This window comes from Monodelphis domestica, chromosome 2, assembly GCF_027887165.1.
Source record: "Monodelphis domestica isolate mMonDom1 chromosome 2, mMonDom1.pri, whole genome shotgun sequence".
Taxonomy (NCBI): domain Eukaryota; kingdom Metazoa; phylum Chordata; class Mammalia; order Didelphimorphia; family Didelphidae; genus Monodelphis; species Monodelphis domestica.
The window spans coordinates 404,294,443-404,309,777 of record NC_077228.1 but is presented as its reverse complement, the minus strand read 5'-3'; the positions used below and the strand labels follow the sequence as shown (position 1 = coordinate 404,309,777).

At 36.8% G+C, this 15,335-nt stretch overlaps 1 protein-coding gene across 29 annotated transcripts in view; it reads left to right on the top strand.

Annotated features, from left to right (window-relative positions):
• The window catches only part of EPB41L2 (erythrocyte membrane protein band 4.1 like 2), a 273,323-nt gene that overhangs the window by 159,296 nt on the left and 98,692 nt on the right, over positions 1-15,335 (top strand). For all 29 annotated transcript variants that reach the window (XM_056818770.1, XM_007484557.3, XM_056818777.1 and 26 more), the window contains one exon: positions 4,679-4,780. In XM_056818770.1, the coding sequence (XP_056674748.1) occupies positions 4,679-4,780 (102 nt within the window). The remainder of the gene's footprint in view (positions 1-4,678; positions 4,781-15,335) is intronic.

Genomic DNA, 15,335 nt, shown 5'->3' with positions numbered 1-15,335 from the left:
AACAGAGTACTCTCTGTGGGCACCCCGAGTCCATTACTAGAAAGGCAGAAGGCATCTTGACTCCTCTCCCCCTCTCCACTGTATGTGATGACATTTTTTCACATCCCCCCTTCTGCCCAGCAGCCCAATGAAAGCACACAGGGTGTAAAGTGGGAGGCTCACAGGTGGACATTCCTCATTTCATCCACCCAGCAGTTCAATGGGAGCACTTTTCTCTCCCCTGTGTGGGGTAAGGTTGGTTGGGGTGTGCCTGGCACTCAGTACGGAGTAGTAGTAGTGGTGGTGGGGCACAACATGCCATCTCTGGGGGGAGGGGCATGGCACTAGGTCTGGGGGTTTGGGGGCAGGGCCCAGCACTCTGTCTCTATATAATATATATATTTATATTTAAATTCAACACATTTATTAAGTATTAATTCTCTGCTAACTGCAATTCTAAATACTGTGTTTATAAATATTGCATCCTGAACCTTTCAAATTAGTTAACACTTAAGTTAGGAAATATTTGTAAAATATCAGAGCAAGCCAACCAAAATGTACTAAGGGGATATTATGCTATATAATAATATTTAATTAATTCTATCACTTTGCTAATAAAGCATCACCATTAAAATTAAAGAGTCATTTGAAACCTTTCATTTACATTCTCTCCTTCAGAGAAAAGCTGTTTCTGATTTTTGTCTTTCTTTTTTATCCCCATTGCTTATTCTAGAGGAATAAGAGCTTGACTTGATTTTCTCACAAATTATAGTTGTTTTCCATAACTATAAATTTCCTCTGTTTCTGATGGCAGTAATTTGCATGTTTCCCTTAGACATTCTTGGCAAATAATTAATTGGCTATGACTCTGGACTCAGAGGATTTTGGCTTCAAATCTCACAATAGACACTACCTATGTGACCTGCTATATAATCATGGGCCAATCCCTTAACTTCCTTTGGCCTCAGTTTCCTCATATGTAAATGAGGGGCTTGGACTCCATGGCTTCCAAGTCCTTTACAGCCCTAGATGTAATGACTCTATAAAACCTGCCTTTAGCATGGAACACTTTTTTTGAAAGAATACTTATTTTAGCTCCTTCTTAATTGACCAATTAGTTTCCTGTACCAATAAAAGTGCCCTTCAATTTCTTAAAAAATACTTCCAGGGATGAAACCTAAGCATGTAATTGAGATAGGAGTTGCAATAATCTACTACTAAAGAAAAATGTCTTGGTTGCCTGGAATGCAGAAAGTGAACAATGGTCCTTTTTACATGGTACAGTGCTTGTAGTGTTCTTTATTATAATTGATGTTAATGTGTGACAAGGATGTAGGTGGTTTATTGAATTTCTTTTTTTTTAATACCTCATTGCTATTTTTAAAAAAAGCCTTACCTTCTGTTTTAGAATCAATAGGAAGCATTGGTTCCAAAGTGGAAGAGTGTTAAGGATTAGGCAATTGGGGTTAAGTGACTTGCAGTGAGGAAGTGATTGAGGTAATACTTGAACCCAGGACTTCTAATCTCTAGGCTTAGCTCTCTATTTACTGAGCCATCTAGCTTCCCACCCCTTTTGTTATTTGTAAGAAATTTCTGATTTCTTGAAATGTATAATAGAGAATTTTTGTGAGAGGATGAGTTTAAAAATAATCATCTCTGCTTTTTAAAATTAAAATAACATATTTTGTAAGCTGGAGAGTATTTTAATTATATATGTATTTGGAATGCATTTTAGCATAGTTAGAGAATACCTTTTTGAGATAACTTGCAGATCACTACCCCCTATAACATGATAGGTTGAACCCTGAGTTTCCAGAAGCCCCTGGAAATTATGTGACTTGTGACCAAGCTTATGTAATTAGTCAGGTCAGAGAAAACATTCCTGTACAGATTTTCCTGATTCTAAGCATAGGTATTCTGATCATTATGCCAAATGAATTCTATAGTTTTAATGTGTCAATATGTAAATTGCATAAAATTAGAAATATATTTATAATTAATATATATTCTTGTTTATTATATTTTGTTAATTATTATTGTTAATTGTTAATTATATTGTTAGAAGAGTTGCGCCAAGAAGCTGCTAGTGGTTGAAATGTATGTACTTGAAATTGATTTATATTCTCAATGATATGCATACATACTCATGTTTTTAACTACACAGATACAGAAAATGTCATTATTCACATACACATACATATCATGCTTTTCCAACCCAAATCATGTGATAAAATTAAATCATGATCTCTTATAAGCTATATTAACTGTAATACATGACTTAACATAGCCTAATATGGCATTCTTTTTATCTTTTAATGATTCTGATGCATATTTAAGTGTCACCATCAAAGACTAATGGGAGGGGGGGGTAAGTATCAAATCTCTTTCAAGTCTTCTAGAAATGAATTTCTAACCTCTGACCAAAATAAGACAAAACTTTTTTTTTTCTTTTTTGGAGAGCCAGGGCAAAGTGGTTGCCAAATGAGATGAAGTACCAGCTGCACTTAATTTGAAATTCTGTGAGATTTGAAAATGAAATATTTTTATGCTCTTCCCCAGTATACGATGTTTGGGAAATATTGAATTTTTATTGCACTAAACTGTGAACACTTGGATGAGATGGTCTTGTTCATTTAAAAAGTACTAGAGGCTGTTTTCCTTTTTCTTTTTGGAGCCCAGAAGAGTGTTTGTATAAACTCATTAACCAAAAGGAGGAGTGTGTCTGGCTTTACTTCTCAGTTGGGTGTTCCCAGGGGGCACACATCTTAATTGGAAATGAGCTACCCCTTTGACTGTGTTCTGTCATTGATTGGACAATAAGCTTTTCTATGGTTGTCAAAGGCATTTATGTTCCTGTTGATAGCAGTCTGCTTAAATAAAACAACCTATTTGCCAACAAGTGTATGAAGAGTATATTAAACGCTTGAGAGGCAGGCAGTGTATTCCTAATAAATTTACCCTGTTTGAATGGACACAGGAGGTATATTTTTTTTCAAGCATTTTAAAGGGATGTTTATGTATTCTCTAAATATGAAGGAACAAAATTAACTCTCCATGTCCCTGACCATTGATGAACCTCCTTCTGGAGTCATATTATCCAAGATTGTTTTTGTTATTTTTAGAAAAGGGTTGGAGGTAGGGAGAGAAGTAAATGTGTCAGATAATACAGCATGGGTTACTACTGTTTTTGTATTCTGCAACACAGGATGACTTGGTTGTTGCTGGTGGTAGTGAGTTAAGAAACACTGAATATATTTCTATCCTACGCTTCTCTCAGATCCTTCAAAAAACTTCTTAGTGACTTTTCATAAATCTTTCTGGGACCTACATGTGGTACCAAGAAAAAGGGATATATTATTCTATTTTTTTTTCTTTTCCATATTTTCTTTCATCTAAAAGTCCACTAGTACTCAGAATTTATGTCTTGGTATTTTATGTTGAAAAATGAAATAAAAGTGAGAATATGGACTGTGTTCAACTCTTACTGTGCCTGAGCATGGCTACATCTAGAGAATTAGCTTCCATTTTTTATATACCATGTTTTTAGAAGAATTTTCTCAAGCTTTTTAGTGCATTGAGAAGGGTGGATCATGATCCTTAGGGAACTGAAGGTGATGCTGTTAGAGAATCAGGTGAAGGATGTGAGAATGGGAGCAGAGAATGCCAAGCCCAGAGAAAAGAAACCTTTGAGGGATGGGATTAGATAGCTTTCTGTGTGCATTTTAAGGGCTTCAGTACAAAAAGGGGATTTGAGTTCTTCTTGGATTTAGATAACAGACTTAGAAATTGCAGCAAGGTAAATTTAATTAGCACTATCCCCTAAAGTGGAATGAGCTCTTTCTAGAGATTGTGGCTTCAATGGAGGACTATTTAATAATCATTTGTGGCTATGTGAGAGGGATCATAGTTCAGGTACCAGTTAGACTAGGTGATTTTTGGATGGTTTTTCAGGTCTGAGAATTCTTGATTTATTTGTCAGTGATGATCATAATAGTTATTCTCTTAAAAAGGTCTATAATCTCACCAATTCAGGAATTCTTCCTAAGTAAAGCAGACCATACCCCATCTTGTCTGATCTTGTTCTCTGCCTTAAAAATTAGCCACAGAAGGGAGATCCATAATATAGCATTCTGGAGGCCTTTATTGGAATTCTCCCTCTCCTAGAGCCACTTTCATAAAATGGTATAACTTCAAAAGAGGAGGCTTTGCTTTTATGGTATTTTTTATAGTAAAAGAGCTCCTCACGTTTCTGAAATCAACTCGGGGTGCTTTTTTCTCCCCTTTTACAATCCATCCAGTACATAGTACTTTAAAGTTTGTGACCTACTTGCTGTATTTGGGGTTTCCCAAAGTCTTAGAACAGAAAGGCTTTGGGGGCACTGTATTACCAAAGTCAATTTTCATAATCATTTTGGGATGCAAGTGCAGTTAATTCCCATTTTACAAATATAGAGACATACTGTAAGAGGTTAAAAGATAGGGTCCCAGAGTTTTAATCAGCATAGAAAACAAGATTAAAAAATCAAACCACCTTAAAACAAAAGGGAACAAAAATACATGGGTGAGTTGGCACTTGATATTTTTTGTTAATCTATTTAAAATCTTGAATCTAAAATCATATTTTTACACATTTGTTCATATTAAAATTGCAGGAGAAAGGTAAGAAATCACTAAAGGTTTTTTTTTTTCTCTCTCTTAGAAACGGGCTACAGGTCAAATACTATTTGACAAAGTGTGTGAACAACTCAATTTATTGGAGAAGGACTATTTTGGACTTTTATTTCAAGAAAATGATCAGAAGGTAAGAGAAATTGTTTTGATTCTAAAAGAGTATCTCTGAAGTAGTTTTGTTGAAATAAATATTCTTAGGTTTTGTTTCTCATTGAATTTAAAAAGATAGTTTATAAAATGGAATATCTAATCACCAGAGGTTAGAAGGATGGATGCAGTATGGTAGATATTGTTATATGCTGAATGCTGTTCTCCTTCACCTCTGTCTTATGGCTTTTCTGGCTTCCTTTAAGATCCCATGTAGATCCCACCTACTGCAAAAGTCCTTTGCCTACCCACTGTTAGTTCCTTCTCCCACTGGAACCACTTACATTTTGTATGTACATAGTTGTTGTCATGTTGCCTCTCCCATCAGAATACAGCATCTTTGCAAGAAAACTGTGTATTTGCCCCTTTTTTATATCTGTATCACTTAACACAATGCCTGACATAATAAGTGCTTCACTGGGAACAAGGATTTGGAAGGAGAAGCATTTGAATCCACCATTCTGCCCACTAAGATTTAAAAAGTGGAAGGGATAAAACAAACAGTGAATAAAAGAGTCAGGATACAAAAAGAGCTTGACAAATAAGAATATTAGGTTGAATCTAATAAGATAACATTTAATAGGGTTAAAATATAAAGGAAAGAGTATGGTTACATAGCAAATTTTTTGTAAGAGATTTGGGTATTTTAGTTGCCTGCAAACTTAGTATGAGTCAGGGAAACCTAGTCTTAAATTGTGTTAAATGTCTTTGAAGAACAAGATAATTCACCCTGTAACCTGGGGGACATCTGGTTGCCGAATGAATTTAAGAAGTGTAATAAACTTAGAAACCCTAATGGAATCCATTAATCCATCTTCTTTTTACCCCCGTGCAAATTAGGCATTATTGGTAGGAATTGGAACCTGGTTAAAATCTGTGCTGGCTTGGGTTTGTACAATATAAACTGTGTTTTTTTTTTTGTATACTCCACCTCCTGCTTGGTTTGTATAACTGAAATTTTTGTACTTTTAAAATTTACTTTGAATAATTGAGAACACCATGCATCCAATATACAAACAAATTAATCTTTCCATGATTGTATTACTCTGGGGATAAGCCAGTTATGTCTTCCAACTTAATTGCTATCATGCCCAAGGGATCCTGGGACTATAGGATTAATAGGGGGTAGGGGAGCAGTTAGGGAACTGGCAGCATTTACCAGATGGTAAATAGAGAGCTATGTGGGGCAGATCCTGGATGACAGCCAGTTCTTGCTACCTGTGAGCAGTTTCTCAGTGCTGTTGGTGGTGAGGACTCTAACAGTAAAGGACAGGCCCGAGCTGGTAAGGATTGGGAAGTCTGATTGAGAAGGGGAGAGGGGGTGCTTAAGTCATCAAACATCAAAGAGAAGAGCAGGGCTAAGGAAGAGGAACTGTAATTGAGGAGGCAAAAAATAGTCGTATTGTAGCATTGGGAGAGGAAGTGAGGGTCCAGCAAAGTTCCTGCAGACACAGAAGCCTCTAGATGGTCTTGGATGGCCCTTGAGCTAACTCCTGTTTATTTTGAAAGGAGTGCCTCTCAGCCAGGCCTTGATACCCAGCCAGTATCTAAAAATTATCTTCCTAAGGAACTCCATGTAGAAGAAACTGGAGAGTTTGGTTTCCTCCTAACTGTGACCCCAGATTGCTTGCTTTCTCTATCTCAGGTTTTGTTTTTTGGTTAGATGTCCTCAAGCAACCCCATTTGCAATCTTGACTCCCTTATTCTCAATCCCGAATAGTTAATAACATTTCCTACAAGTGGCTTCAAGTATTTAAAAACCAATTTCCTATTTCATTTGGGAAGACCTTTCACATACTATGGACTCCTAACAAATCACATAACCTTTTGGTACTCTAGGTATCTAAGTTGCAGATAAAATGACTGCTGGTGTTATTAGAGCATATTTCTTCATCCCAGTACTTTCAGGATCAATAAAATCACTGTCAGTATTCCCTGTCCTCACTGTGACCAGGTAGTATGCTATGTTTTGGATTTACAAAGACAAATGAAACATTTCTTCCCCTTAAGGAATTTACATTTGAAGATGGGAAATGTTGTAGGTAGGTTGGAAGCAATCATTAGACAGGAGGAGAGAATAGGGATGAAAAGCAGAGGCAATCTTTTAGAATGGGATGGGATGAGATCACTTGGACATAGATGACAGGTTTTCCTTGAGAAGGGTCACCTTTTCATGTGAGAAAGGGGTGTGAGAGGAGATGGTAGCAAGAGACAATCAAACGATACGAAATGAGAAGAGGGAGCTTGAGGAATAGCCTTGGATTTTTTTCAGTGAAATACAATTTTAACATTAGGTTATTGAAGTGTCTCAAGATTACAAAAAGTGCTACCACTTTCCAGGGTGAGATTTTTGTTGCTTTTGCAAAAGTCTCTTGCTTATCATTTCAATTTATCATTTTAAAAAAAGGCCAACCAAGGCCACTGTTGTTTGTAAGAAGATTTTTCCAGTGAAACAAAAATCTCAAGCCTACCTTTGATGTAACCAGAGCTCAGTTTTTTTAGCTAGACACCAAATTGGAAGAGTTTCAATTCACAGTGTATATAAACATCCATTTCAGTATTAGATCTTTTTAATGTCTGTTGAGAACCATTATGTAAAATCTCGCTATGGAAAATGGCATTTGAAATCTTGATGTCATTGAATAGCAATGTTTCATTTTAGAAGAGATTCCATGTCCACATAATTCTTGTGTTCATTTCTAAAAGAACTGTCATTATGAATTTTGGACTCTCTTTAAAGGACAGATGTTGCCTTGAAATTTTGATGTTGGCATTTGGCCTATGGATTATAATATGTTTTGCCACATGGTGTATTTAAAGAGAAATTCAGTAGCAGTGCTAGTTGATATTAATAGCTAGCTTCCTATGAAAAAATAGTTAACAGACATTTAATGGCTATTTTTATATATACATATGTATATATGGGTATATATATGTAATTGTAAAAAGTATACTTTGATATATATATGCATATATATATGTTCTACTTGATCTTATAAACTTATAACTTGTTCTACTTGATCTTATAAAAATGGTCTGCAAACAGTATTTTTTTGGCTGTAAACTAAAACTAAAAATTATGCACGCAGAAAAATATACTTTCCTTTGATCATATGTAGCATAGTTTGCAGATAGGTCTCATTTTACCTTGAAATACCAAAGTTATGGAAACATATCAAAAAAGGCATATATTAGAGGAGGCTGCCTATTTCATGAGACCTAAGAACACTGAATCTTTTGCCCTCGAGTTAGGCAAAGGGTAAATTTACCTGCTCAGCAAGACCCTTCTTTAATTAACTGATAGTAGGACCTTTGGTAGAGGAATGCCAGAGTCCTTGTTTGCTATTAACCTAAGCAGATATATGCAAGTTATTAAGCATTGTTTACTCATATCTTATACTCTTATATGGCTTTTTTCCCAGGAACAAATGTTATTCACCATTTCTCTCCCTACCTATCACCCTTCCACCTTCCTTTTGGAATTATACTATAATTACTTATATTTTCCATTTAATTTAACTCTTGTTCTACTTGATCTTATAAAAATGGTCTGCAAACAGTATTTATCCTGAGTTTTGGAAAAACACTTAAATTTGGAGAAGCAAAATACAGGAGTTAGCAGAGTGGGTTTCATGGTGTATGCAGAGGCAATTAGAAACATGATTTTATGAGATAGTTGTTCATCTTGTTTTTGTAGTGCTCATGAGTAGCATAAGCAAAAATACTACCAAGAAAACAAGGTAGCTTGTGTACCAACATCTGTTTCAAAGTATGTGGTAGGGAAATTCTTTGAACTTGAGAAACTTCTCTAAACCTTGAAACTTAAATGCAAAGGCGAGAATACAGGGAAAGATAGAGAAAAATAATTTATAAATTGTAGTCTTTGAGGTTATACAGGGAAAAAAATCCCATAGCAACTATGTGTCAGATACTTAAAATTTTAACACATTCATTTTGCTAAATATTTCCTGATTATGTGTCAAAATTTTAAAATATTCATTAAAATTTTTTTTTTACTTCCAAGTTCTTTTCCTCCCTCTCCACTCTTATCCATTGATTGGGTGGGCAATATGATAGTGATTATACATCTGAAGTCATGTAAAACATTTCAATATTAGTTTATGAATACTTTGTTAAAGAAGTAATAGAAAGTATTGGACAGAGTAAGCACCCAAAATCATCAAACATGAATGTAATCATCTTCATAGACTAAATGACTGGTTACTGATGTCAAAACCATTTCATAGGAGCTATCTGTATGTGTAGGAACACCAATGCATACTAGATTATAGGTTAAAATCAACACATGGGGACAGCTGGGCAGCTCAGTGGATTGAGAGCCAGACCTAGAGACAGGAGGTCCTAGGTTCAAATCTGGCCTCAGACACCTCCCAGCTGTGTGACCCTGGGCAAGTCACTTGACCCCCATTGCCTAGCCCTTACCACTCTTCTGCCTTGGAGCCAATACACAGTATTGACTCTAAGATGGAAGGTAAGGGTTAAAAAAAAATCAACACATAATGAAAAGAGTTACAATAAGAATATATCTTGAGTCTTCATCTGACTTAATTACTCAGAGAAAACGTGAAATTGATAAAGGTAAAGACATGGCTTCTGTTTACATACCACAGAACACATGCACACACTGTAGGAGAAAATTAAAATGGAGCTTTAAGTAGATGACATCTGGAAGAGCACTTGTGTCATATCAAAATAAAAAAAGAACTCTGCCATAAGGGACATTATTTTTTATGGAACTGGAATATTGATTTTCAAGAGATCCAAAAAGAAGAGATACTTGACATTTAGAAAAAAATTTTTTATAAGTGTTTGGTTTTACAATTATTACCAAAATGAAGACCAAGAAGACAAAGGAAACTTGTGAGGCAAATGTTTGCTTTTTTCATCTTTGTGAAATCTTTTTGTGAATAATCTGTATACTTATGAAGTGTACCTTTGGAAAATATGAGAAGGAAACAATAAATAACCTTTTACAAATTGTATTTTATTGCATACCAAAGCGTTACAAGCTACACAATTGACCAAAAATTTGAGAGAATATGTAGTTCCACTCTATGCATTGCTTATCTAAAAATGAGTATTTGATTCATTAGAGGCAACAGGCTGCACAGTGAATCTGGAGTCTGTAATATCTGAGTTCAGATATAACCTCACATACATAACTAGGTCTGTGACCTTTGGGCAAGTCCTCTAAGCTCAGTGTGTTTCAATTTCCTTATCTGTAGAATGGGGATAATAATAGCCCCTATTTCCTAGGGTTGATGTGAAGATAACATATTATTTGTAAAGCCCTTTGCAAACCTTAAAGTGCTGTACAGTTGCCACCTCTGGCACCTTAAAGGCCCCACCTTAAGGATCCACCTTAAAGGATCTTCATTAAATCACTAGAACATATAATTTTAGAATTAGATTTAAACATAATTTTAGCATAGGATAAGAAGGATCTCTGGGAGACTTGAGTATATAAAGAGTAAGTTTTCAGTGTCTACTGTATGTCATGCACTGAGATAAAACAAGATTATAATGTAATCAATCTTTACATGAGAAATTGAGGCATAGAGGATGGGGTATAGACCCAAGCACATTCATTAACAATTAATATTAAGTCAAGTACAATATTGAACTGAAACTTTGTCCTATTATAAAACTGGCAAATAGCAAACCATTAAAGTGGGATGCCTGCTACCTGGCAAAAGCAGTGGTCCATTCCCTGATCTGTAAGGTCTCGAGTATTTCTGACTGGTCCTAGGAGTGGCAGCATACACAACCAGTAGAGTAATGGTGACACCTCTTTTGTTTAGCGTTTAAAGCCTTAGCATGTTTGTCCCTTTCCTGTGTTTTTAGTCTTAAACTGTGCTCCCTCCGTCCCCAGCCCTGGTCACTATTCTGGTCTCCCGGCTCTTCCTCAGGACTCCGTCCCTGGCTGTTCCCAAGCCTGGCAAGCTCCCCTTTCTCCCCCTGCCACCCTCCTCTGCACTTGTCTGGGATGTGTAATACAGATGTAGATTGGTGATGGGCTCAGACGATAGCTTATGCCAGCAAGGACAGATCTAGAGATGGCTAGGTGAGCTGGGCCAGGGGACACAGCACAGGGCTTGAGACCTGAACGAGTCATTAGCTGTGTGGCTGGCAAGCTGTTTAAGGATGAGAATAGCACCTACCTCACAGGGTGGTTGTGAGACTTCAGTGAGTTGGCCTGTGTAAAGCCCTTTGCAAATCTCAAAATACTAAATGTGAATAATGCTAGATATAATGATCTGGCATTTGATCTATTCCTTTTCCAGCTGGGGGGTGGGGTAGGATTTTGATTTCTATTGTAGTGGAAAGAAAGATGAGAACTTGGCTGAATTATCAGTAGTATAGTGGAGAGGGGCAGGTAGGATCCAATCAGCAGTGGCTGGATTTACATCTTTAACTCTCCTGTCTTCAGGATGGCCCATGGGGATAGAATTAGATCTATTTACTATCTATTGAATATTGGTAGTGCAGGGGTGTGATACTCTTTAAGGGAAGGGTAGTAGCTTACCCTTCAAATGTCACACAAAAACAAATCTTGGATACGAGGCTAATCACATCTAACCAACAAGAAACAAATTGGAGAAGTTCCAGAGATTGAGTAGATGATAAAATATACAGGCGTAAATGACTCAGGCACAAGGTAAAATCTCACATAATCTTGGAGCAAATGATCTCCTGGGGGAATTTCTAACAGATTCTGGAAATGCAGGTTCTGGGAATCAAGGGAAATGTTGGGTCGCTGCTTCAGAGGGCTCTCACATCTGCCATTCATCTGTTGTTTCACAGTTCTCACCTTGACTGTCAGTATCTCTAGAATTTAGCTTTTTTCTCTCCTCAGAGGTCTCTCACATCAAGGGCTCAGAGGTCTCTCACATCAAGGGCTCAGAGGTCTCTCAGAGTCATTGTGCAGAGTCCCAGGGTTGTCCTTCAGGGAGCTGCTCCAAACCAGCTTTGGAGAGGGGTGAGATATACATATACATATAAGATAAATTATCTATATATGTATATTTATACACACATCTATGTCTGTCTGCCTGTCTGTGAAGTTATCATTTGTCTTATCAGTCTGAACTATCCATCTTCTATTGTCTGTATCTACCTATTACCCTTCTGTCCATTTACCTATTTATCAGTCATCTATTTACCCTACCTATCCATCTGTCCATCCATCCATCCATCCATCCATCCATCCATCCATCCATCCATCCATCCATCCATCCATCCATCCATGCTTCCATGCGTCCATCCATTTATCCATCCATTTATCCATCCATCTATCCATCTATCTATCTATCTATCTATCTATCTATCTATCTATTCATCCATCCATCATCTATCTATCTATCTATCTATCTATCTATCTATCTATCCATCCATCCATCATCTATCTATCTATTCATCCATCCATCATCTCTCTCTCTCTCTCTCTCTCTCTCTCTCTCTCTCTCTCTCTATCTATCTATCTATTCATCCATCCATCTATCATCTATCTATCCATCCATCCATCATCTATCTATCTATCTATTCATCCATCCATCCATCATCTATCTATCTATTCATCCATCATCTATCTATCTATCTATCTATCTATCTATCTATCTATCTCTACCAAACTGCCTATATATCATCTATCTTTCTACCTATTTGTTATTTATCTATGAGTCTGTATCTCTCTCTCTCCTACTCCCAATAGAATTTGAGGAAACTTTTCTTTTCCCTTCCCCAATACTTTGCACAGTGCTTGACACATAGTATATGCTTAATAAATCCTTATTGATTGATCCAACAATTGAGAGGGTAGACTGATCCTTCGCCATAATTTTCTGTCCTTGAAAAGTTGTAGTGCTTAAAAGCTTTCCGTGGAAGAGAGTGTGACTTAAAAGGGAGAGGGAGTTAAATGAGCTAATAATTGGAGTTCCATTCCTTTAATCTGCTTTTCTCATCAGGTGCCTTTCAGAGTATTTGACTTGGAAGAGGATGCAAGGTTGTGTTTGTAATATTTAACAACTGGCGTTCTATGGTTGGAGGTAGGATGGGGAATGTATGCATGACCCATTGTTAAGTTTAATTTGCATTATTAACATTTTCTCCATCACTTTCTCAAGTCTGGACAATCAACAGAATGATAAAGCATGTCTTAAATTGTAGCACTTGCAGGTTTCTGAAATGTTAAGTGTTCTCACTGAAAATTTAACGATTGACTCTGGCAGGAGCTGGCTCCAGCAACAACCCTGGGAAGCCGAGCTAGCTCAGTCTTGATCAGACTCCTGGTAGCCCCACAAGAAGTGATCATTCAGAGACTTTGGAGAGGAACTGGCTTGATTTTGGGGCATAAATCACAGCTCCACTCAATGGTTTGGCATCTTTAAATAAGTGCCCTTTGCCATGCAGAAATGTCATATAAATGGCACTAAAATATTGTGTCCTTCAGGGACAAGTGACTTACAGCGAGCTGTAAAAGATGACATAGCTTGGCTGCCCCAATTCCTTGGACAACCCAGCCAACCTTTCCTTGTTGGCAGTCTCCTGGTCAATGATATCGTCTGTGGAACTGGTATTATCCTTCACTGCCCTATGCTACGCTAATTTCTACAACAACAAACAGGGATTAGAAGAGTCTTCTCTCCAGGTCTGAAGAACCAGTCTCTTTAATTTATTTCTGTTCGGTATTACTTTTCAGCCTCCCTGGATTTCAGGCTTTTCATCTGGGAAACGAGAAGGTTTGATGAGATGATCTCTGAAGGTCCTTTCCAGCACTATGGCTGCATGGTCTAGGATGATGGATGTAGGAATACATAAATATTTTCTCTTGGCCCCAGCACTTCCTCTCATTCATCTGCCCCCCCCCCCCCATGTAGTAGCTGTTATCTCCTCAGATTAAAATGCCCAGCCCATGGTCTTCCCTTCCTCCACCCCCCAGGTCCAGGCAGTGCTAAATCCTGAATGATGGGTTTTTTCCCTTCATTCTTGTGCACTCATCACAGCCTTCCATTTATGAGCCAGCTGTTGTGCTGGTCTGCAGCTGCAGGGTGTGGAGAGTGAATGCTAAGCCCTCTTCTGAGGACAGAATTTGAGCTGCTCCCTAACCCAGCACCAGGGCTCCCATTAGAGGCTAACCCATTGACCTCTCACATCAGTAATGGAGGCAGCTGGTTAGCACAGAATAACAGAAAACTAGACTGATTTCAGTACTCTGTTTATTGGGATTTTTCAAAAATGGCTAATCTAATGTAGAAGGATGGGTATCTCTGGATCTTTATAACATTTTACAAATATTCCCTAAAATGATGTCCTGTTGATGTAAAGGCCAAATGGGCGTCATAACATTACTCTTGTTTTCCAAGCATTCCCCACCCCCACCTCTCCAAAAAAAAAAAGTGAGTATAAATAAGTGTATGCCCTGCTGCTTTACTTTTGAAAGTTTCAGAGAATTAAAATTTTTTATTGCTTAATTTTTTTGTGACTCTATAAACTTGTATTTAAACAGAAATCTCATGTATTACTAGAGGACTAATTAAATATCATTTTGCTTTTCCCTCTAAAGCATAGTGTAGTGAAAGGATAAGATTCATATTGTGCATAAAATCAATGAACTGTATGATAGCCTTTCAAAAACAAAGGCCAACATCTATAAATAATTTCAGTGATGTAGAGTAATATAAATTATGGAATAGTTTAATCATCTAAATCACAAGACCCCATTTTTTGCTTTCAAAAACATTAACTTTCATTGCTATCTATGTTCTTAGATACAGTACAACTTTTGTGTTTACTTGAATAAGATAGTATTAAAGAATATTTAACTGGATGTCAGAAGATCTTTGTTTTAGACTGAGCTCTCTTCTGTGACTTGGGAAGAGTCACTAAACCTCTGCCAGACTTAGTTTTTTTCCTCATTTCCAAAATGAATACATGGAATAAAATTATTTCCTTCCAGTTACAAAATTCAACTGATGACTCATGCAATGTAAACTCCTTGAGGGCAGTGGCTTATCTTCTCTTTATATTTTTATCCTCAGAATATAGCAGAATTTTTGGTTATAGCTAATAAGCTTTGGCATAAAAATGCTGTACTAGTGCCATGTTTCAGATACTGAATAAGAGGAGTTCACCATAATATGATTTTTCATACTTAAAGCAACTTATTAAGGAATAGTAATAGAATTAATGTAGTTGTGGTTTTTTTTTTTTTGCCATTCCTAACCCCATTTAATCATCAACTATGAAAAAGTACAGCATCGACAGATTTTTTCCTTATGAGCTTTAGAATATATATTTGGTTTCTTGTTGGGCACAGAATTAAAACAAAAGAATTACATGATCCTACAGAATCATTTCCATTCATATCTGACAAAATCTTACTCTGAATTTCCTTTTTTAAAAAAGGTTCCATGCAGAGAAAACTACACTAAAGTTGGACTTGTAATTATGTAGACTAATGGTCATTTTTCAACATAGATTTCCTAGAACATTTACTGAGGTCTGGTGCCTCATCTGGG